The sequence below is a fragment of the Temnothorax americanus genome, unplaced genomic scaffold, assembly GCF_048541705.1.
Source record: "Temnothorax americanus isolate GAGA-0224 unplaced genomic scaffold, ASM4854170v1 Scaffold105, whole genome shotgun sequence".
NCBI lineage: Eukaryota > Metazoa > Arthropoda > Insecta > Hymenoptera > Formicidae > Temnothorax > Temnothorax americanus.
Window position 1 is genome coordinate 119,530 of NW_027509237.1, and position 23,400 is coordinate 142,929.

At 35.1% G+C, this 23,400-nt stretch overlaps 2 protein-coding genes and 1 pseudogene across 5 annotated transcripts in view; 1 reads left to right on the plus strand and 2 right to left on the minus strand.

Moving 5' to 3' along the window:
- LOC143903617 (uncharacterized) overlaps positions 1-7,764 on the minus strand; it is a 71,991-nt pseudogene extending 64,227 nt beyond the window's left edge. The window contains exons 1-3 of the transcript XR_013258758.1: positions 7,553-7,764; positions 4,207-4,359; positions 3,873-4,055 (exon numbers count right to left, since the gene is read on the minus strand). The product of XR_013258758.1 is annotated as an uncharacterized LOC143903617 (transcript). The remainder of the gene's footprint in view (positions 1-3,872; positions 4,056-4,206; positions 4,360-7,552) is intronic.
- LOC143903594 (caspase-1) overlaps positions 1-18,939 on the plus strand; it is a 110,377-nt gene extending 91,438 nt beyond the window's left edge. Inside the window, exons 4-5 of one of the 2 annotated variants that reach the window (XR_013258756.1) lie at positions 15,619-15,985; positions 17,133-18,939. Coding sequence is in view for 1 of the 2 variants with exons in the window: in XM_077417307.1 (XP_077273433.1) it covers positions 15,619-15,869 (251 nt within the window). In the remaining variant the exon portion in view is untranslated. Of the gene's footprint in view, positions 1-15,618 lie in introns of both variants that reach the window. The other variant, XM_077417307.1, reaches the window with a different exon arrangement.
- Positions 18,940-19,305: 366 nt separating this feature from the next.
- On the minus strand, positions 19,306-22,908 carry LOC143903574 (ADP-ribosylation factor-like protein 13B). Of its 2 annotated transcripts, XM_077417262.1 has the most exons (8): positions 22,525-22,908; positions 22,362-22,432; positions 21,578-21,711; positions 21,306-21,421; positions 20,971-21,147; positions 20,688-20,865; positions 20,255-20,285; positions 19,306-20,184 (listed from the first exon to the last, which is right to left on the minus strand). In XM_077417262.1, exons 1-8 carry the CDS (start codon positions 22,581-22,583, stop codon positions 19,871-19,873), a joined length of 1,080 nt encoding a protein of 359 aa, XP_077273388.1. In that variant the 5' UTR covers positions 22,584-22,908; the 3' UTR covers positions 19,306-19,870. The 2 variants fall into 2 exon arrangements, with proteins under 2 accessions (XP_077273388.1, XP_077273398.1); XM_077417272.1 differs by lacking the exon at positions 22,525-22,908 and having other exon boundaries at positions 22,341-22,432.
- Positions 22,909-23,400: the final 492 nt, after the last annotated feature.

The following is a 23,400-nucleotide window of genomic DNA, read 5'->3' on the forward strand; positions in this document are numbered from 1 at the left end:
TGACGAGGTCCACACAGTGCGCTTCGTAGTTTTCGGTGTCCAGGTGTAATAATACGTTGAATTCGATGTCCACGTGTCCCAGGTTGCCGATGACGAGGTCCACATAGTGCGCTCCGTAGTTTTTGGTGTCTACGTGTATTAATATCTTGAATTCGATGTCCACGTGTCCCAGGTTGCCGATGACGGGATCCAGATAATGCGCTTCATAGTTTTCGGTGTCCAGGTGTAATCGTACGTTGAATTCGATGTCTAGGTGTCCCAGGTTGCCGATGACGAGGTCCACATAGTGCGCTCCGTAGTTTTCGGTGTCTACGTGTATTAATACCTTGAATTCGATGTCCACGTGTCCCAGGTTGCCGATGACGAGGTCCACACAGTGCGCTTCGTAGTTTTCGGTGTCCAGGTGTAATAATACGTTGAATTCGATGTCCACGTGTCCCAGGTTGCCGATGACGAGGTCCACACAGTGCGTTTCGTAGTTTTCGGTGTCCAGGTGTAATCGTACGTTGAATTCGATGTCTAGGTGTCCCAGGTTGCCGATGACGAGGTCCACACAGTGCGCTCCGTAGTTTTTGGTGTCTACGTGTATTAATATCTTGAATTCGATGTCCACGTGTCCCAGGTTGCCGATGACGGGATCCAGATAATGCGCTTCATAGATTTCGGTGTCCAGGTGTAATAATACGTTGAATTCGATGTCTACGTGTCCCAGGTTGCCGATGACGAGGTCCACATAGTGCGCTCCGTAGTTTTTGGTGTCTACGTGTATTAATATCTTGAATTCGATGTCCACAAGTCCCAGGTTGCCGATGACGGGATCCAGATAATGCGCTTCATAGTTTTCGGTGTCCAGGTGTAATCGTACGTTGAATTCGATGTCTAGGTATCCCAGGTTGCCGATGACAAGGTCCACATAGTGCGCTCCGTAGTTTTCGGTGTCCACGTGTCCCAGGTTGCCGATGACGAAGTCCAGATATCGCGCTCCGTAGTTTTCGGTGTCTAGGTGTAATAATACCTCGAATTTGATGTTCACGTGTCCCAGGTTGCCGATGACGAGATCCAGATAGTGCGCTTCATAGTTTTCGGTGTCCAGGTGTAATTGTACGTTGAATTCGATGTCTAGGTGTCCCAGGTTGCCGATGACAAGATCCACATAGTGCGCTCCGTAGTTTTCGGTGTCTACGTGTATTAATATTTTGAATTCGATGTCCACGTATCCCAGGTTGCCGATGACGGGATCCAGATAGTGCGCTTCATAGTTTCCGGTGTCCAGGTGTAATCGTACGTTGAATTTGATGTCTACGTGTCCCAGGTTGCCGATGACGAGGTCCACATAGTGCGCTTCGTAGTTTTCGGTGTCCAGGTGTAATAATATGTTGAATTCAATGTTTAGGTGTTTCAGGTTGCCGATGACAAGGTCCACATATTGCGCTCCGTAGTTTTTGGTGTCTACGTGTATTAATACCTTGAAATTGATGTCTAGGTGTCCCAGGTTGTTGATGACGAGGTCCACATAATGCGCTTCATAGTTTTTGGTGTCTAGGTGTATTAATAACTTTAAATCTGAATGGGTGCGTTCAGCCGATACTCTGCTAGCCTAGCAATCGTGAGCAGTTGCTCGTTTTTGCTCGTTTCTTCTCTTTTTAATCCAGTAAGTCAAAAAAGAGGAAAGTATCGGCTGAACGCACCCAATGTAAGACACGTAGATATCGAATTCGAGGTATTAATACATGTAGACACCGAAAACTACGAAGCGCACTATGTGGACCTCGTCATCGGCAACTTGGAACACGTGGCCATCAAATTCAAGGTATTAATACACCTGGACACCGATAACTATAAAGCGCGCTATGTGGACCTCGTCATCGGCAACCTGGGACACCTAAACATTGAATTCAAGCTTGATTCATAAAAATCGACTTAAAATTTCCTTAGCGGCAGAATTAAAATTATGTCATGACATAATAAAAATCGCTGAATTAAAATTATGTCTAGACATAATAAAAATTGGACAAAAATTATGTTTAGACATAATAAAAATTGGATGAATTAAAATTATGTCTGACGTAAAAATAATTATCAAAAATATCGATACCTGAAGATATCGGTACATATACAGTTGCGAACAACATTCAGTAAGACACGCAAATAAAAATAAATAAAGAATTTTACAGTTAACGACTTATTAACATTAATCATGCTTTATTGCGATTATGTTTTATGTTGAAATTGAAAAATATATACAAGGTGTACAACTAAAAGGGTTACAGATTATTATTTTTAAAAAACTGAGCAAAATATTAAATTGTTGTTTTCTTTAGAAATAATAGTCCGTAACACTTTTAGCTTCATACCTTGTATTATATACGGTTTATGAAATTATAAGATATATTGTTTATAAGATTAAGTTGCGTAACACTACAAAAAGGCGTGATATCCGTACAAAATTACCTTTTTAAAAAAAAGGTAAAATGAGCGCCAAGTACACGCATAATAGTGTATATGTATTATGTTGTTACCCTGTTATGTTGTTACCTCGAAAAAAACAAAGTGGTAGTATTATACCTCCAAATAGCTTTATCCTGTACATACTGTTTATACAATGCGTAATATACTACAAAAAGGCGTGATATCCGCACAAAATTACCTTTTTTAAAAAAAGGTAAAAAAAGGCGCCAAGTACACGTATAGTAGTGTATATGTTGTTACCTAAAAAAAAAAAGAAAGTGGTAGTATTATACCTCGAAAAAACCTAAGTAACAAGTGGTAGATCTTTATATCTCGAAAAATCTCGAAAAAATCTAAGCAGTAGTATCTTTATTTCCGAAAAATTATAACCCAAGTGATACACGTCACAAAATTATGTCACCTTATCAAAAAGAAGAGTCGCGCTTCAAGTGATCTATTACAATTACAAAAAAGAAATGATATCTCTTTAAGTTAGAGCGCCAATTACAGAGAGAACATGTATATTGCCTCAAAAAATAATTGTTGCACTACATTGAAAAATCTTTACATTGTGTCAATTAGAAAAGAATGTATAATAACAATTTTATAAGATTAAAAAATTTTATTTAAATTTAACAAGGGAATACAAGATATTTAAATACAAAGTTATTTACATGTGTATTTTTTAATGGCCACAAAGAATTACAGAAGTAACAGTACAAAATAAAAATATTTTATTAAAATACATAAATTTTTCTTGTAAAAAAACTTGGCGCTGCTAGACCTCGAAATTTTAAATAAATAAATAAACTTATTCTATACTTAATTATAAGCCGCATTATCCGCCGTCCGCGTAGTCACGCACACCCATATCACTCACTCCCACATCCACGCTGATAATCATTTAATATTACTCCTATTGTATTCTTCTCTGAATTATTTTTATTTATTTAAAAGGTCTAGCAGCGCCAAGTTTTTTTACAAGAAAAATTTATGTATTTTAATAAAATATTTTTATTTTGTACTGTTACTTCTGTAATTCTTTGTGGCCATTAAAAAATACACATGTAAATAACTTTGTATTTAAATATCTTGTATTCCCTTGTTAAATTTAAATAAAATTTTTTAATCTTATAAAATTGTTATTATACATTCTTTTCTAATTGACACAATGTAAAGATTTTTCAATGTAGTGCAACAATTATTTTTTGAGGCAATATACATGTTCTCTCTGTAATTGGCGCTCTAACTTAAAGAGATATCATTTCTTTTTTGTAATTGTAATAGATCACTTGAAGCGCGACTCTTCTTTTTGATAAGTTTTTATTACGCGATAGTGCCTGTCACAACGTGCATATAGATACCAGATCACTTTCTTGTTCTCTTAACTTTTACAACTTTTACAAGACAGCATATATACGTACGTGTGCGATTTTGGATACTCCTTCCTTCTTAAAGATCTCCTCGGCATCAGCTCCTTGCCGTCAATATATATTTCACTATCACTATCTGTCACGCGGCGATGGTCACGACTGTCACTATTTATCTATTTCTAGGTTATCGCTGTATTTCAGCATAGATCGGTCTTTCTTAACAGCTTTATGCGTCTGTGATTGAGAAAGAAATCTGATAAGCTCTGTATATCAGTTCAATATAATACAAATATGTATATACTTTTTAGATAAAAACGGTCAGTAAACTTTTATAAAACAATATACTCTTTGAAATAATACAAGTGATAATAATTTTTATAATTACTTCTCTATATTATATATTACATGTGCATGAATTTTCTTCTAACAATATTTGTAATGTCATCAACTTTTCACGCTTGTTGAATATATTTGCACCATAAGCACCAATAGCTAATTCCATCATATCTCCTCGAATATTTTAAATTCATCGGTATATCTAAAAAATAAGACAAATCTATATATATAAAGGAAGATGTCCTGACTGACTGACTCACTCACTCACTCATCAACGCCCAGCCCGAACCCCTGAACCGAATTGTTACCAAAAGTATATAAAATAGGGGTAGAATTTTCCGGGGAGTGCCACTATGTGTATAGTTTTTTGTTACCGATTTTCTGGAAACCGGTTTTTCTAATTTTTCTAATTTTTTGGGAAATAATTCACCGAATTTCAAAGAATTGTAGATCAAACAGGGGTAGAATTTTCCGGGGAGTGCTATAAAGTGTATAATTTTTCGATACCGATCTTTTTGGGAACCGGTATTCGACAATTTTTCATTTTTTTTGGGAAATAATTGACCGAATTTTAAAGAAATATATATGAAACAGTAGTAGAATTTTCCGGGGATTGTCATAATGTGTATAGTTTTTTGTTACCGATTTTCTGGAAACCGGTTTTTCTAATTTTTTTTTAATTTTCGGAAAATAATTGACCGAATCTCAAAGAATTGTATATGAAACGGGAGTAGAATTTTCCGGGAAATGTTATAAAGTGTATAATTTTTGTTGCCGATTTTTTTGGAAGCCGGTATCAGAAATTTTTCAAATTTGGGAATTAATTAACCGAATCGCAAAAAATTATATATGAAGTAGGGGTAGAATTTCCCGGGGAGTGTTATAAATTGTATAGTTTTTTGTTAACGATCTTTTTGGGAATCGGTATCTTTTTGGAAATTGGTTACGAAATTTTCCAGAGCGGGAGAGAGAGATTGATTGATTGATTGATATATTTATATGCCCGAGCATAAGCTAAAGGGCAAGAACAGTATACAAACTACAAAAAAATATAAGCATTACTTCCGCATACATCACTAAGTGAGTAACATAATGATACTTAAAATTAACTTAAAAAAGAAAAACTAAAAATAAAACTAAAACTAAAACTAACCCTAATACTAAACCCAGCAAGTACGATCCGACCAGTACATGAACTAACACTCAAATTCAGAAGAGAACAGATGAGCACGAAGAAGACTTTTAAAGATTGAAAACGAAGACGCCGATGTAATTTGAACAGGAAGAGCATGCCAAAAATAGATGGACGTAAGATGGAAGGAGTTCCTGTAGGTAGTTGTTCTATGTAAGGGAATGTGGAAAACATGAGAAGAAGTGGTCAGTCTGTCAGATCTTCTTAGTAGTGGATCAAGTGGGGTGAAAAGTTCACGTAAATACACAGGCGAATTCATGTAAACAATACGATACATTTGACACCCGATAAAATACAGTCTTCTGTTCTCCACTGAAAGCCATCCGAGGCGACGTCGAAACGGCGTTATATGCTCATCACGCCGTAAGTTGTAGATGAATCTGACACAACAGTTAACCAGTCTCTGCAATTTACTATTCAAATCACCACTCAGGCCATGATAAACCAAACAGCAATAATCAATATGGGGTAGAACCAGAGTCATAACAAGCTTGATCCTCAACTCAGTGGAGAGAGAATTCCGGTTAAATCTTAACTTGTATAAAGCACCATGGACCTTCTGCGAGACAAATAAGATATGTTTTCTCCAAGAAAGATCAGACTCGAAAAAGACTCCCAAGCTCTTCACCTCACTCACATATGGTAAGGGTATCTGATTAACCATTATCGGTGGAGGAAGATTGAGATCTATATTGCCAACATTGGCCCTGCTGCCAAATATAATCACCTTAGACTTAGCAGGATTCAGATTAAGACCATTCTCCTTTGCATAATTAAAGATGGCATTAGCATCCTGAGAGATTAGCTTAAGATTGTGAAGTAGATCGGAGAGTAGACTTAGGCGATATATCTGGATATCATCAGCAAAGATCATATGCTCAGAGTAGTTCAAGACTTTACCAATATCGTTGATGAAGAGGGAGAACAATGGAGGACCAAGTACAGATCCCTGAGGCACACCACTAAGCATCAACAACCAAGCCGAAAGACATCTCGCATCATCCACCACAGACTGAGAACGGCCTGTAAGATATGAATATAACCATAAAAGAACTGAGTCTGAGAATCCTAAGATCTTGAGTTTAATAAGAAGTCGAAGATGCGGGACCGTATCAAACGCCTTACTGAAGTCAAAGAGGATCATGATCACGAGAAGGCCATTGTCGATTGCCTTCTTAATATCATCACAAATACGCAGAAGCGCAGACTGGGTGTTGTGGCCCAAGCGATACGCAGACTGTCTAGGGTTCATAAGATTATATTTGGTTAAGTAAACTGAAATCTGTGAAGCTACAATTCTTTCTAATAATTTAGATAGTTCTGGCAGATTGGCTATCGGTCTGGTATCAGACGGGGACAAAGGGATACGTATCTTAGACAGAGGGCGGATAAGCGTTCGCTTCCACTGGGACGGAAACGAAGAAGTCTCTAATGAGCGATTGAATAAAGCTGTTAGACACGATGATATAATAGGCCAAGCCATATGAAGAATATAAAGTGGTATGCCATCAGACCCTGATGAATAAGAATGACGAGGTTGCTCAGAAATAAGCCGGAGGACAATGTCAGGTGTTATAGCAGAGAATACAAACTTAGGATAATGTGAGGGACGAGTAACCGAATTAATAGCAGAGATAAAGTCATCATATGAGCTGGGTGACTGAGTTTCAGAAACTGATACATAAAATAAGTTTAATTGATCAGGAGTGAAAAAGTGAAGTGGAGAAACCAAAGTAGATTTGACAAGACCAAGTAAAGCAAGCAGAGAGAGAGAGAGAGAGAGAGAGAGAGAGAGAGAGAGAAACTATTTGCGTGTTTTAATACACATGTTCTCCGGGGCGAAGCCCGGCGGGGCATGCTAGTTTTACATAATGCAAAAACAGTAATTATTACTTACATCTGCTTATATATAATATACGATATATATATATATAATATACGATTACAAAGATAAATCTGTATCAAAAATCTATAGTTACTGTAACGTATACCAGATTAGATTTGTACGCGCGCGCGAGCAAGCAATAAATATTGAAACATTACGGATGACGTTAAAAGACATTAATATGTAAAATATAATTTATATATATTTATTTATTTACTATGCCTTCAAAAAAGCTGATCAGAATCGAGAAAAACAATGTATCAATTTTTTATTCAAAATATAAATGTTATATATATTTATATAAATAATCCTACTAACCTCGCGCAACCGATGCCAGCTGTCACATCACACGACACATACACATATGTACATACATACATACATACACGCACGCGACGCCACGCGAAACTCGCAGCGCGATCTCGATCGCCGCATCGTATCGACCGCACGCACGCATCGGCCAATCACGCACGCGGAAAAGCGACAACGTGTGAGATATTCGACTCCAAACAACAACTTCTCGCGTCATCATGGATTTTTTTATTACTCTATATATAAGATAAAATATAATATATATAATATATATAATATATAATATATATAATATATATATATATATATATATATATATATATATAATATATATATATAGTATATATATAATATATATATAATATATAATATATAGCACGCATGAAAAGTTGTAAACCCATTAGCACCTCGTTTCGCGTAGAAAGTGTATGCATGAAGGCAGTAGGTTATATATATATATATATATATATATATATATATATATATTATATTATATATATTATATATATATTATATATTATATATATATTATATATATATTATATATATTATATATATATATATATTATATATATTAAATATTGTATATTATATATTATATATATTACATATTATATATATATTATATATACTACAGTCAAGCGCTAACTCGAACCTCAACTCAAAAACCTTTTATAATTTGAATTTTTTATTCCCTTGTAAAATCCTCTATAAATCGAAAAAAACCTCTGTAACTCGAAGTAAACCTCTGTAAGTCGAAGAAAATAGGAGATTAACTCGAAGTATTTTTCCAGCATCAAGAGACACGGTAGTGTCTCGCGCCAAGTACACGCGAAGCGAGACCGCACCGTGACTCTTTTACGCGAACGCACGAATTGCGAGTACTCGAGATTTCGAGATCTTAATAACGAGTGAACGGATCAAGTTCTAAGTAGGCTTGATCGATAGCTTGGGCTCGATTTATATGATAAAAGTGTTTTTAGTTTTTCTCTACGTCCCCTACGAGCGGAGATATTACGACGCAAAGTCTGAAATGTTAAATTTTACAATTAAAATACGTTGCCGTCGTCGCCGTACGGTTGCTTTTGCATCGATAGATGGCATTTTTGAGATACCTCAAGTGTTTGAAAAGAGACAGCATATACGTACGTGTGCGCTCAGTGCAGACAGTGCGTTTAGCGCATTCAGCGCGCTGTCAGTCAGTTACTTATAACCTAGAAATATATATCGTGCAACACCGTGATCTCTTATCATTAAATACGATCGTTTAATTCCGAATTTCGGTCGCGTCACGCAAGGATCGAAGTGTCACGAATTGGGATGGGCGTCACAATAAGAGACGAAATATTAGGCTAGTCATATTAGACATCAAACCTTCCAATTAATCTTCCCAGGTTGCAACCACCATGAATCGCTTTAATTTGAGGTGCTATAAGTGGGTTTTATTTTGCTTCGCAAAATTAACGCGCAATAAAAAGTTATTAACAATATTATCAACAAAAAACACGATTTTTGTATTTTTTCTCAAATATCTCAAAAACTAAGCAAGATAGAGTAACTAACTATACGTACCTTTTTTGTAGAGCGTAAAATTATCTACAATAATGATCTGAACAACATTTATCGTCAATTCAGTCGTTTAGCTTGCACGCGCCGTCAAAGTCTGCGACTCGGATCCCGAAAACCCTCAATTTCATCGTTTTTTTTTATGTTGCGCCGGTGATTATTTTCCTTCATTTAAAATGGAATTAAAAATCCCCCAAAAATTATACATCATCTGAGAACTATACAAAGAATACTTTTCATGATGCAACCGATTTTTTAGACCCTTTTTCTTTAGTTTGTACTTATGTAAGCAAAAAATTTTGATTTTTTGGAATTGTCTTAGTTTTTTGCTATTTTTAGGTCTTAGAATTTATTTGAGACGAATTTTATCGTATGCATCTGGTTGTGGGCGAAATTTGCAACAAAAAAGGACCCTTGTATTTTTTTCGTACGACGAACGCTGATTTTTTTATTGACGCGCAAAGTTATCAAATATTGCGCACAGGTCGAATAACGCTTGTTTTACATTAAAATAATTATTTTTTATTAAAATTTACGTAATTTTCGCATTATTATTGAACCATATTGCAAAGCCGTTTTTTGCATATGTATCTCGAATTTCGATTAGTAAAACCTCTATATTCTCTATAACTCAAAGGAAAAAGATTTTGCATTAGCTTCTTTCTCCTTCTTTCTTCTTTCTCTGTCCGTTCGCTAAAACAACTGACAAAATTTTAAATGCGATATCTGACAAAATAATAAGGAATGCATAGTCCTTGATTAGTTTTTTTGTTTTGACATTATATTGTTTATCTAGTATGACTTCTCTAATGACTTTTCACTGTTGCTGACTTTAATTTATTCAACCGTGTGCTTCTTAACACGTAAGAATTTTATAATTTACTACACTTTTCACTTTGATGAATCCTGCACCACTAAGGAGGTCAAAAATGCTATTACATCATTACGTCTTTCTTTCTTTCTCTTTCTTTCTTTTTTTTCCAAAAAAAAATGATATTGATAATAACATATTTAATGCTTTTATAAAAATTGAAAACGCTATAAATTTTCAATAAATAAACCCATGAAACAAAATAAAATCAGTTTTTTTTATTAAATAAAAAAAAGTTTATATATGGATCTCTATAATGTATCTCTATAAATAAATATGAATTTACTTATTTATAAGTTATTAAAATTATTAAAACCTTTTGCTATTCTGTTGTTTTTTTACGGTAACCTTATGTTATTTCTGTATAATTTCAAAACCTTTATAAATAGGATTTTTGTTCCACACCTCTATAACTCGAAATCTTGATATCTCGAAATACTCGCAACTCGAATTATTTTCTAGGCTGTGTTCCGAATGCACTCTAGTTAACTAAAATGCTATAATGTCGTTACGTATACTATAGCATTTTAACTACAGTGAATTCAGAACACAGCCCTATTTCCTTGAGTTTTGAGTTAACGAAGTTTGACTATATACAATATATTATATTTATTATATGTTGTATATATATCATATTCGCTCCGTGCGTTTCAGCGCCATCTACCGCTATCGCCATGCAATAAAAGTGGAAACAACGATGAGATATGAGATATGTTGATTATTACCAAAGCTTCTTATGCAATAGATGCAGTGTATTTTTTTTACATTTTACTGTTAATAATTTCGGTAAGTAAAAATTGCTATACGCGCCATAATCTATGATTGTTACTATATAATTGGAGGTTGACTGCACAGCGGTATTTATGTCACTTTAATTACTGGAACTCCTATTTTTTATATCAGAAAACAATAAATAATAATTACTGTTAATTAAATATTGCTTTAAAAAATGTCTGTAATAAAAAGTAAAAAATGTAGATTCAATAAATTTACTTTTTCATACAAGTTATATTGAAAAAAAAATTTTTTTTCAGTTCATTATTCTTACAACTTCTGACGCAACAACAACGATGACCCATTTTTAATAATAATACGTCTAGTTGAATAGGAAAATATTCCACCCTGAGTTCACTATTCTCTCACCCGAGCGCTTTCGTAGCTCGTGCTATCCCCTCCAACCAAACGCACAGAGCGAATAGAATCGATTTTATTATATCGATATTAAGTGCTGTCATGAAATTTTCCCGAAGTTGAGACCACGCGTACTTATTCCTCACATCAAAAACAACTTATATGTAAAACTTTAGGTCGATTGGGAGCAGGGTCATTTGGAATTATATCCCTATATTAGTGTGACATTAGCACATAGTTTCTCAGATCAAGGGACCACTGTTTCCAAAGTCTGTTAAACTCACAGACATATCTTCCTATGTCTGTGGTTAAACTCTAACCGACTATTAAATTAACTTCTATTGACTATTCTGAAAAGTTTAACGATCGATTATAAGTTAATAGATGTTGGAAATAGTAGCCCCCAAACACTACGTAACTACGTTTACACAGCGGCTTGTAATCCGATTTAATAACTACATACCGTATACTATCTGATCCAAAATTTTTCTTCTTTTGATCATAATAATCATTTAGATATGAACTGTTTTAATATTTAAACTACAACTTTTAGTATACGATAGATATATATAAAAGATTATTTCAAATGTTTATATAGAGTATCAAAATAGGTTCATATTTAAATTATTGTTATAATCAGAAAAGAAAAATTTGGGATAGTATACGGTAGTTACTAAACCGAATTACAAGCCGCCGTGTAAACATAGTCTGTATATTGTAAGAACAAGAGGATGAAATATCGACCGATGATACATCGATATTTCATCGATATTTTATTTGCTACAGTAAAACTTAGATTTAATAACAGCGCAAGTCGTGTCGACTCTACGTATAGCCCAGGAAAATTAGACGAAAAAATAACAAATCTGCGAAAAAATGTGCACCCAGCTGAATTTTTGCATAAACCTTTATTTCGTCGTTATAAACAATATGTGAAAAGTCCCCATCGATGTGACCCCTGCTAAAAATTTTACAGAGTCAAAAATAAAAAAAAACAGTTTTTTGTTAATATCTCTTTATTCATTAGTCCTAAGGCAAAAATAGTTATCACAAAATTTGTAGCTAATAAAATTCTCTACAAAAAACGTTGCATAAGTTTTTTTCGTACGATTAATCGTTTTCGTGTCCTGCGGCTTACAAAGTTTCAACTTTCATACGTTTCAGAGATAATAATGCAGTTTTCCACACCACCTCAAAGGTACAGTGCTAGGCGCGTTTTTTGTAATGTGATATCCCCAGTAGGTCTAATTTACTGTTTTTCTGAGAAAATGAAACAAAATTAAGTACTTCTTCTTCAATTCCCTCTGTTGGGTCGATATCAATAACTTCTTCAATTTCCATGGCTTCCGCCAAGAAATCTGCAGGATGTATACATCTTCATAGCTGCAATCGGCATAGCATTCTTCGATTGCATCGGGTGCTGCGTTGAGACAAGACTGGCAATGACAATGTCCACACACTGCTGAACATTTTAAATCAATTTTCCTGCAGCCACACAGTTGAATCTACAACTTTTCGAGCAGTTGCAAAAAAAAAATGGAGTTTAACAGAGTGTCCGGAGCAGATGATAGCAAAGATGGAATCGGTTCTGAAATATCATTCTTCCTTATCGATCCTCAGTTTTCAGGATTGAGATCGTTCCCCGAACCATGTTTGCACTTGACAGTACACTTAATACAAATAATGTTGAGCAACACTAGATGTTGACAGAAGAATAGATAATTTCACTGCCTCAGTAATAAAAGCAGCGTTAATTTAGCAAAACAATAATATCTAAATACCCGTGTGAAGTTAGCCCCCAACTTAAAAAAAAATTGATTTCTTTTAGCTCATTTGATTGCTCATCGTTTGCACATGTATGCACATTTCGAATTTTTGTTTGCACACTTCTAGTAAAAAAGTTATTAACAAAACAATTTTGGGGGGGCCAACTTCACATTAGTTCCCCAACTACGAGCAAATTAGATCCAAATAGTCTTAATCGATAGATTTTCGTTTGCACATTTTGAAACAGGTCGATTTTTTGTTTGCACACCTTTGGTTAAAAAGTTATTAACAATTAAAGTTTCGAAAACGGTCAATGTCAGTAGATAAGTTCGAAACACGAATACTGTGTTTAAAATGGCATTAATCGATAGATTTTTGTTTGCACATTTCGAAAAAGGTTGATTTTTGATCGTTTTCGAAACTTTAATTGTTAATAACTTTTTAACCAAGGGTGTGCAGATAAAAAGTCGACCTGTTTGTGATTGTGCAAACGAAAAAATTTATCGATTAATGCCATTTTAAACACAGTATTCGTGTTTCGAACTTATCTACTTACTTTGACCATTTTCGAAACTTTAATTGTTAATAACTTTTTAACCAAGGGTGTGCAAACGAAAAATAGACCTGTTTCGAAATGTGCATACAAAAATCTATCGATTAAGACTATTTGGATCTAATTTGATCGTAGTTGGGGGGCTAATGTGAAGTTAGCCCCCCTAAAATTGTTTTGTTAATAACTTTTTTACTAGAAGTGTGCAAACGAAAATTCGAAATGTGCATACATGTGCAAACGATGAGCAATCAAATAAGCTAAAAAAAATCCTTTTTTTTTTAAGTTGGGGGGCTAACTTTACACGGGTTATCTAAATGTGTCTATTGATTCCTCATTATGTCAAGCGCTATACATCGCCAAAAGAAAGCGTACTCTATTAGTAAAAATTAATTGTGGCGGACATACTTTTATTTTAAAAACCTCCGCAGAATTTCTCAAATCGTCACGTTTTTCTAATATTTTTAAAGCTTTCGATTTACCTTTGTTGAACAGAGAGGATATGGTAAAAGTAAAGACCATATTTTGTTTTTGCACGTAATCACTGGCTGCGACACGACGTCAGTTCTGTTTAATAAAGGTAAATCAAAAGCTTTAAAAATATTAGAAAAACGTGACGATTTGAGAAATTCTGCGGAGGTTTTTAAAATAAAAGTATGTCCGTCACAATTAATTTTTACTAATAGAGTACGCTTTCTCTTGACGATGTATAGCGCTTGACATAATAAGGAATCAATAGACACATTTAGATATTATTGTTTTGCTAAATTAACGCTGCTTACTGAGGCAGTGAAATTATCTATTCTTCCATCAACATCTAGTGTTGCTCAACAGCATTTGTATTGAGTGTACTGTCAAGTGCAAACATGGTTCGGGGAACGATTTCAATCCTGAAAACTGAGGATCGATAAGAAGGAATGATATTTCAGAACCGATTCCATCTTTGCTATCATCTGCTCCGGACACTCTGTTAAACTCCATTTTTTTTTGCAACTGCTCGAAAACTTGCGGATTCAACTGTGTGGCTGCAGGAAAATTGGTTTAATAAAATGTTCAGCAGTGTGTGGACATTGTCGTTGCCAGTCTTGTTTCAACGCAGCACCCGATGCAATCGAAGAATGCTATGCCGATTGCAGCTATGAAGATGTATACATCCTGCAGATTTCTTGGCGGAAGCCATGGAAATTGAAGAAGTTATTGATATCGACCCAACTAGAGGGAATTGAAGAAGAAGTACTTAATTTTGTTTTATTTTCTCAGAAAAACAGTAAATTAGACCTACTAGGGATATCACATTACAAAAAACGCGCCTAGCACTGTACCTTCGAGGTGGTGTGGAAAACTGCATTATCTCTGAAACGTATGAAAGTTGAAAACTTTGTAAGCCGCAGGACACGAAAACGATTAATCGTACGAAAAAAACTTATGCAACGTTCTTTGTAGAGAATTTTATTAGCTACAAATTTTGTGATAACTATTTTTGCCTTAGAACTAATGAATAAAGAGATATTCACAAAAAACTGTTTTTTTTTTACCTTTGACTCTCTGTAAAATTTTTAGCAGGGGTCACATCGATAGGGACTTTTCACATATTGTTTATAACGACGAAATAAAGATCTATGCAAAAATTCAGCTGGGTGCGAATTTTTCCGCAGATGAATCCTAATTTTCCTGAGCTATGAATGCTGCGTTTAGATATATCACACGTTAGCACTTTCAAAGTCTAATTGAAAAATTGTACTAACAAGCGAATTTTGGAAAATAATCATATAAATATAATCTAAAAGATTAAACTAAATCGCCATTTACGATCCGCGCTAGATCTTGGTAGCCTGATTATTATACATATATTTTTGTGTATTACACATATCTTTAAGATCGGATAATTCATAAGACGGATCGTAAATGACAATTTAGTTTAATCTATTTGATTGCATATCATAACGGTCGTATAATTCTCGTATTATTGATAATGTAAAAGGTTGTAGATGAAAAGTCAAAAAGTTGCAGAGTCAACTTTTATGCATCTATGCAATTAAAAAAATAAGATGTGATGTTAGCGCTCGCCTAACATGAGAGCAATGGAAAGTTAAATTATTATAGAAAAATATTTAATATTCTGAGGAAGAGGCAAATTACTCGACTTAAGTACTTTACTACTTAAAAATGATTTTTTAAACTTGATAGGTTATTATTCCTGGAGGAATACCACCCGCGGATCCTGGTTTATGCAAGCATTGTGTATGGAATTACGCAATAACGGCACTCATTATGATTTACTGACTCTGCTGACATTTGTATGCCAACGCGTTGCCCTGGATTATGAGTCAAATACACCTGACAACATGGCCATGCATCAGCAGAAGCAAATCCCATGCATTACTACTATGCTGACGCGTTTGGTAAAATTTACGTCTCCAAGGAATGGAGTTATATAGCCTGTAGAGTAAAGGAAATTATTACATCGCATTTATGTACCTATTTACGATATACAGGCCATATCGTTGAGTAAGGCTGCAAATGGTGCAAGTATCAATTTTATTCATGCGCCATAGTTTGCTAGTGGGATTGCCGCGTATTACATGCTAGAGATTTAGCATTTTATATCTATATTTAATATTATTTTAAAATAATTTTATATAATGTTCGTATCCCAGTGGAAGTATTGCATCTAAACTAACTATAACAGTATGAAATAATTCTTGTTTTTTTTTTTAGACAGATTTTTATACAGGTATTTTTATTTCTTTTGCTCACATTATTGTTCCTCCCATCTCTACCAGGAAAACAGATCATTAAACTGCTAGAATCCTTTCTTTTCACATTTTTCAATTTTCACCCATACCTCTCTACGTGACAAAAAAATCCTGTGTTGTGATAGTATTTCAATCTTTTTTTTTTACATTTAGCATAATAACGATAAGCATCAAAGTATAAAATATCTGAACAAATTTATTTGAAGAAAACTTCAGAAGCTACTACCGTGCTTAAGACATTCGTGTTTCATACGATTAAGATATATTAATAAGTACAAATAAAAGAGTTATCGACTGCAAAATATACGTTATATACAATATTCTTAATCATATTTCGTCAATAATTCGTATAAATATAAGATATATACATATATGAAAAAGATTAGCTATTTCGTATGTCTATTACAGTAGCATTGATGTTACACACATACAAACAGGATATTTTTTAATTATATATTATAAATCGCATATATAATATATTATATGCATACTATATAGGGTGATTCAGGATCTCTGCAACAAACTCTGAGGAACGATAGATCTCGCAAAGAGGATTTTGTGTGAAGCAACCCTTGTTCTCTGACACATCGTTTAGGATGAGCTACGCGACCGCGCAGACAGATCTTAGGTGACAATTTACTACGTTTACGCGAGCGTTAAGTTACTTCTGTAGTAACTTACGATATTTCCTTCGCGTAAACGGGATTTTGTAGTAACTTGCGATAATTTACTCCGCGTAAACGAGTGATATATCGTAATAAGTTACTACAGAAGTAACGCTCGCGTAAACGTAGTAAGTGTAAAGGTGCATTAATTCGATGAGTAATAGAATTCTTCTGACTTATTTGGCCGCTGGGTCTTTAATAATTATTAAAGTAAATTATTAAAAAATCAGAATTCTATGACCAATCGAATTAATGCACCTTACTGTACATGTGTGTATAGTACTACGTTTACGCGAGCGTTACTTCTGTAGTAACTTACGATAATTCACCCGTTTACGCGGAGTAAATTATCGTGTTACTATACAAAATCCCGTTTACGCGAAGGGAAATCCCGTTTACGCGAACGAATTACCGTAAGTTACTACAGTAGTAACGCTCGCGTAAACGTAGTATATGGCATGTATTTTCCGCGTAACGCGTAACCAATCACAAGCGTGAATATGCATAACAAAAAATGCGAAACGTCTCTGATTGGTTATAGAGCCTTCGCACAAAACTTTCGTATGGTAACGTAACGTAGATCAACGCACAAGAAACGTATTGACGTATAACGCCGTAACCGATACATTTCTTGTGCGTTAATTGACTCACGTTTCGTTACACTACGTTACCATACGAAAGTTTTGTATGGAGGCTCTTACGCGATACACGTTAGCCGGGATTACGATGAATTTAACGTAACGGGACGCGACGGACGCGAAGTAACGTAACGTGAACTTAAGAAATTACGATCGCCGTAATTTAAAGATAACTTTAACCTTAACCTTCTATTCATACCAAGCTGTCAAATCATTTCTGAAATGCACGCTGCTTCACGTTACGGCGATCGTAATTTCTTTAGTTCACGTTACGTTACTTCGCGTCCGTCGCGTCCCGTTACGTTAAATTCATCGTAATCCCGGCATTAGGGCCGGGGCACAAACATTGCCGTAGCGTCTTACGCCACCTTACGTGAGAATTGCCTTTCGCCACACGTACGGCAACGCACATATACTACGTTTACGCGAGCGTTACTTATGTAGTAACTTACGATATATCACTCGTTTACGCGGAGTAAATTATCGTAAGTTACTACAAAATCCCGTTTACGCGAAGGAATTATCGTAAGTTACTACAGAAGTAACGCTCGCGTAAACGTAGTAATAGATAAAACGTAACGCATGTAACGTATGATATGTTACGTTACGTTTTTCTATGTGCGTTGCTGTACGTTTGGCTTACGTGTGGCGTAAGGCAATTCTCACGTAAGGTGGCGTAAGACGCTACGGCAATGTTCGTGCCCCGGCCCTTACGCGGAAAATATCAGTCCATAGGACAGGGGCCTAATACGTGCCCTGCAGATACCGAGATCATCAGATATGCATTGTGTTGCTAGATTAAGGAGCATAACGTACTAAATAAAAATTTAAGAGAAACGGATCAATTAGTATTACGGCGGAGATTGCTGTATTCGCAAGAGAAACGGTAACGAAAATTGCGAAACGTGATACAAGTCTTTCATAGTGAGAGTAACGGAATTTATATGCCTTATACACAATTGTTTGATATAACTATAGTTAAACTGTGTAAGACTATTAGCGTACGCATGACATGCATATTCAACGGTAGTTTCTGCGAATCGTGTTCTCATTTATTGTTCCTCGTATAGTAATATATATATGCAGTTTACCATACAAATGTATTTTGCAATGTAAACAATATCTTATCTAAATGACATTATAAGCGATTGCTCAAAGATATAAGATGTCATTGCAAAATATAAGATTGTACAATGTGCATTGTGCGTTGTGATAAGTGTGTACTAAAAATAGCCACTACATATAGGCCACATGAATCAGGCATTTGGAAATTGCATTTTTCAGAATCAGTGTTACTGGAGTAGTGAAGTAATTTTGCAGCATCTTTATACACAGAAATTTAGTAATATTTTGTGTGCTTTGTATCGTATATATTTGTAATATCTTTCTATACACGAACTTGTATACAAATTTACACAATAAATCAATAAAATATAACTTATATATTGACGTGCTGCAGTAAAATGCATTTATACTAGCAAGGATACCTGATACTTTTCTTTGTGGACACATTTAGTTGGATAATCCATTTATTATATTACATATATATTATATTTACAAGTTTTTTATTTTAACAATATATACCATTATTAATATTTATGTAACTAATAATGGCGAATTCGGTTCGATGCACCAGTGCGCATTCAGTGCACATTAAAGCCGTTGTGTGTGTACACTGATTTAATCTCTAATATTTAAAGTAAAATGCAAATATTTCGACTGATTAATGCCCAATACATATTTTACCAAATAGTACAATAAAGATAATTGAGGATTTCGTGACTTAACCCGTTTATATCAAACATACACTTTACGTTGATTCATGTACGACGGCTTTAATGTGCACTGAGTACGCACTGGTCTAACCAAATTCACTATAAAGTCACTCTTTCGCGTTTTTTCCAATTTCAAAAATGTAAATCTAACGGTATAAAATAAAGCATTTTCGTACAAAAGATATTAATTTGAAATGTGTAGAGTTAAGCAATGCTAATTTACTAAAACTAACAATATTTAAGATATTACTTATCTAAAAGTCTATCCATAACAGTTTTTATCAACTCACATTTTTATAATAATTCACAGCTTTTTATTCATATATGGTTCTCTTTAACTTAAGTATAAAGGCCCTTGCACAATGCCAAGCAACAGGCAATAGGAACAGAAAATAATAAAAAATTCGTTAATTACAACCTAAAAAATTCGAATGCTACGATTGGTTGGCAACAAGCAATAGGCACAGAATTTTCAACAGAACTCTGTGTCTATTGCCTGTGCCACTGTTATTCTGCATTTATATATGATTTCTGATTTCTATTCCCTGTTCCTATTACCTATTGCCTAGCATTGTGCACGGGCCTTAAAAGTTACAGATGTGCTGCTATTGAGGCACTTGACCAGGAATGTTGATTATCGTCATATTATTTGATAATTGTTGCGATCTTTCTGGCGCTGTATACGGACGGATTAGCGTAACTTTATTTTCGTAACTTTCACTAGGACTGATATTTAGATTCAAGGGATCTAATATTGTAGTCATAGTTTGTGTGCTTTTCTCTCCAGCGAGAGTCCCTACATTAGGCGTAAGATTTCGTAAAAGACTTTCGCATTTAATAGTTGATTGCTCAATTGGAAGAGGAGCAGTCTTATTTCTCTTTACAAAAACTTTCATAATGCTTCTCTTTTCACTGGTACCTATAAAAATATTTCATATTGATTTAAGATGTTATATATTTGTTTTATTAACATAGGTACACGTACGTACCATTGCACGATTCATTTATTAAAGCTTCATCCTGAAATTTTTAGAAGAAAATATCAGATCGATAATAAGAAATTTAAATTGAGAGATTTGTGTCATCATATTTCTAAGATACAAACATAAAGCTAGATCTTCATCTATCGTGACGCTTTGATCGCGATCGTAAGCAATGAAGCCGTCGTAAACCGTATATCTATGCCTATATATCTATAAACACACTTTTCTTCGCACTTCGAGAAGGCTGACAGGTTCAGATTATGTTGTAACACCAAACAAGCGTCGTAATCGTAAAAGTTCAAACTGAGTCAACTTATACGATGAGCTTACGATGATAGCTGTTACGACGAGCGTTACGATCGCTTACATTGCAATGAATTTTACGATAGATGTAGTTCGGGCTTAGAGCGACTGTGTACAATTAATATTCATTGTGTACCTTTGCCGCCAAAAGATCTTTAATAGGTTTAAAAGGATTGGAGTGTATAGACACTTTCGATGGCGCATTTGACACAACAGACTGTGCCCGTTGAACGCTTTTATGTTGAAAATTCTGTGATTGTTTGACTCTGTTGTTCAGAACAGCATAATTCTTCACTATAATATCCAACAACCATCTGCAGGAGAATAAATTCTGATCATCAATATGACAGTATATACCATTAATCTCTTATTTCGTGCACGCCGTATCTAAATCTTTTTAACAGTAATTCTAAGCTTACTTATATCCATCCTTTATACCCGCAATACTACTCTTGGATTGCTCCTTGTCATAAATGCAGGAGCACGTTTCTACTCTTGTTGGACATCTCATAGCATTAGCCGCACGCTCTACATCCAGGTTTTCAACCACATCTAGCTCGTCGATAGCTTCATTCAGATCTTGTTTGTTGGCGAGTCTATGCATACATTATGAAAATCTGAATGAGATTTGTACCGGCAATACCACAGAACTTATCAACATCTTTGATCATTATATGCACACAAATGACCTAATCTGCTTTTCGTATGTGCACAAGCAAAAGTGTGCAGAGACATAACTTCAGAGATCTCTTACAACAATATTGGTTTCGTCGAGATATGTTCGTGTGTGATTAATTCGTTAAATACAACTTTATTCTCTGCAAGACGGAAAATATCACTAGCATCCACCACGTATATAAGTCCATGTATCTAAAAGATGTCAGTTGAAACATATATAAAGATATTGAAGTTGCTGTTTGCAGTTAGCAATGTTAGCATAGATGTAGCAATCAATTGCCTGATGTTCTTATCGTAACATTTAATTATAATTATCGTTATTTATTTTGATTTACATAAGTCACTTACATCGTTGTAATATTTAGGCCACAATGCTCTAATCTGGGAGCTGCCTCCAAGATCATATATCTTCACGGAATATGACTTGTGTTTCAGGGATACCATCCGGAATCCTACCGTGGGCAGCACCTTCTGATCTGAATCTACAGAACAAGAATATGTATTGTACCAAAATTTAATACCATACAGCGATAAACTTCATTTGCAGGAATTTTCGCTTAGTGTTAAACCTATTTTTAAGGTGATCCTAAAGCTGTCTGTAATACCTACACTCGTTTTTAACAATATTTGCTTCGTATAAAAATTCTACAACTTGATGTTACAAAATGAGGGTGCAGGTCCATTCAGTAGACATCAAGGAATATCATACCGCGTTTGTAGAATTAGGCTGAGACTCCAAACAAAAAAGTTAAGCAAAAAGTACGATAATGTACGTACATTACGTTCACGTAATCGTACTTTTCGCTTAACTTTTTTGTTTGGAGTCTCAGCCTAATTCTACAAACGCGGTATGATATTCCTTGATGTCTACTGAGGGTGCGTTCCTTTTGGGAGCTCACGCGCTGTAAGCATCGCTCTATCTTCGTTTGATATTCGATGTGCAACGAAGATAGAATGATGCTTACAGCAACTTACAGCGCGTGAGCGCCCAAAAGGAACGCAGCCTGAATGGACCTGCACCCTCATTTTGTAACATCAAGTTGTAGAATTTTTATACGAAGCAAATATTGTTAAAAACGAGTGTAGGTATTACAGACAGCTTTAGGATCACCTTAATTCTTGAAAAATTTACCACCACTAATGTGATTGAATATCATAGACTTTCCGGCATTGTCCAGTCCCACAATGAGCAAAACAATGGTCCTGAAATCGTGAAAGATAAATGTAAACAAAAGGACGTCATCTCTCTCCTTATTTCATATCCAACGCATTCTTCGTTTATAAATGATGCGTACTTCTCTGCTGTACGGTTTCTTCGCAGCCTCCTCAGTATACTTCTGATGCAACTATTCATCGCGGGAAAAGAGAAAAAAATCGCAATCCCATGCTTCCCGCGGTCTTAATCGCGCTCCAGTGAACTTCTGTTATTCATCGAGTCCATCGAGTCCTTCCTTCCTTTTGGATTATTGGCTTCTTCTTCTTCTTCGGTTTATGGCCTGCGAGCTATACAGCTCTTAAGATGGCCAGGACGAACCAATTGTCGTATGAGCCGTGAGGCGTGTCTTTTTTCAATTGCACTGACGCGAGTATGTGTAGTTGTGTGTGTATGTCCGCGGTGTCGGGAACTCGGGTTAGGAGGTTCGATTTCGATGGCTTCGTCGGATGGAGTAGTGGGACGCGGGAGTTCTGGAAACAGCGCACTAGCGTTTGAAGTAGTGGGAATGAAGGGGATTGCTCTGATTGGTCGCCGCGTGCGTATAATGCGTGCTACTGTTCACGTCGTTCACGACCGTAGCAGTCTAGCAGACGAAAAATCAAGCAATTTAAGCTTAAGGTAGTCGTCTCGTCAGGGCATGTATTAGATAAAGTTTTCGATTTTGGATTTTATATCAAATTATATGATCAGCTTTGCAGTCGATTTTTTCTGTGGCTCCTTACCGACTATTTACTCTAGAAAATCGATCTCGAAAATCACAAATTTTGCATTACTTCATACAGACGGCCAGAAAAAGAAGGCTCTATCACGGTTTCAATCACATATTTTTCGCATTTTTCGATTAGATGAAATGAGAAAAAACATTGCTTTTTGTACATTAGATTTCGAAGAATCCGATGCAACCATAAAATATATAGTTTACCGGAGATTTCGCTGCTAATTTTTTAGTTTATTT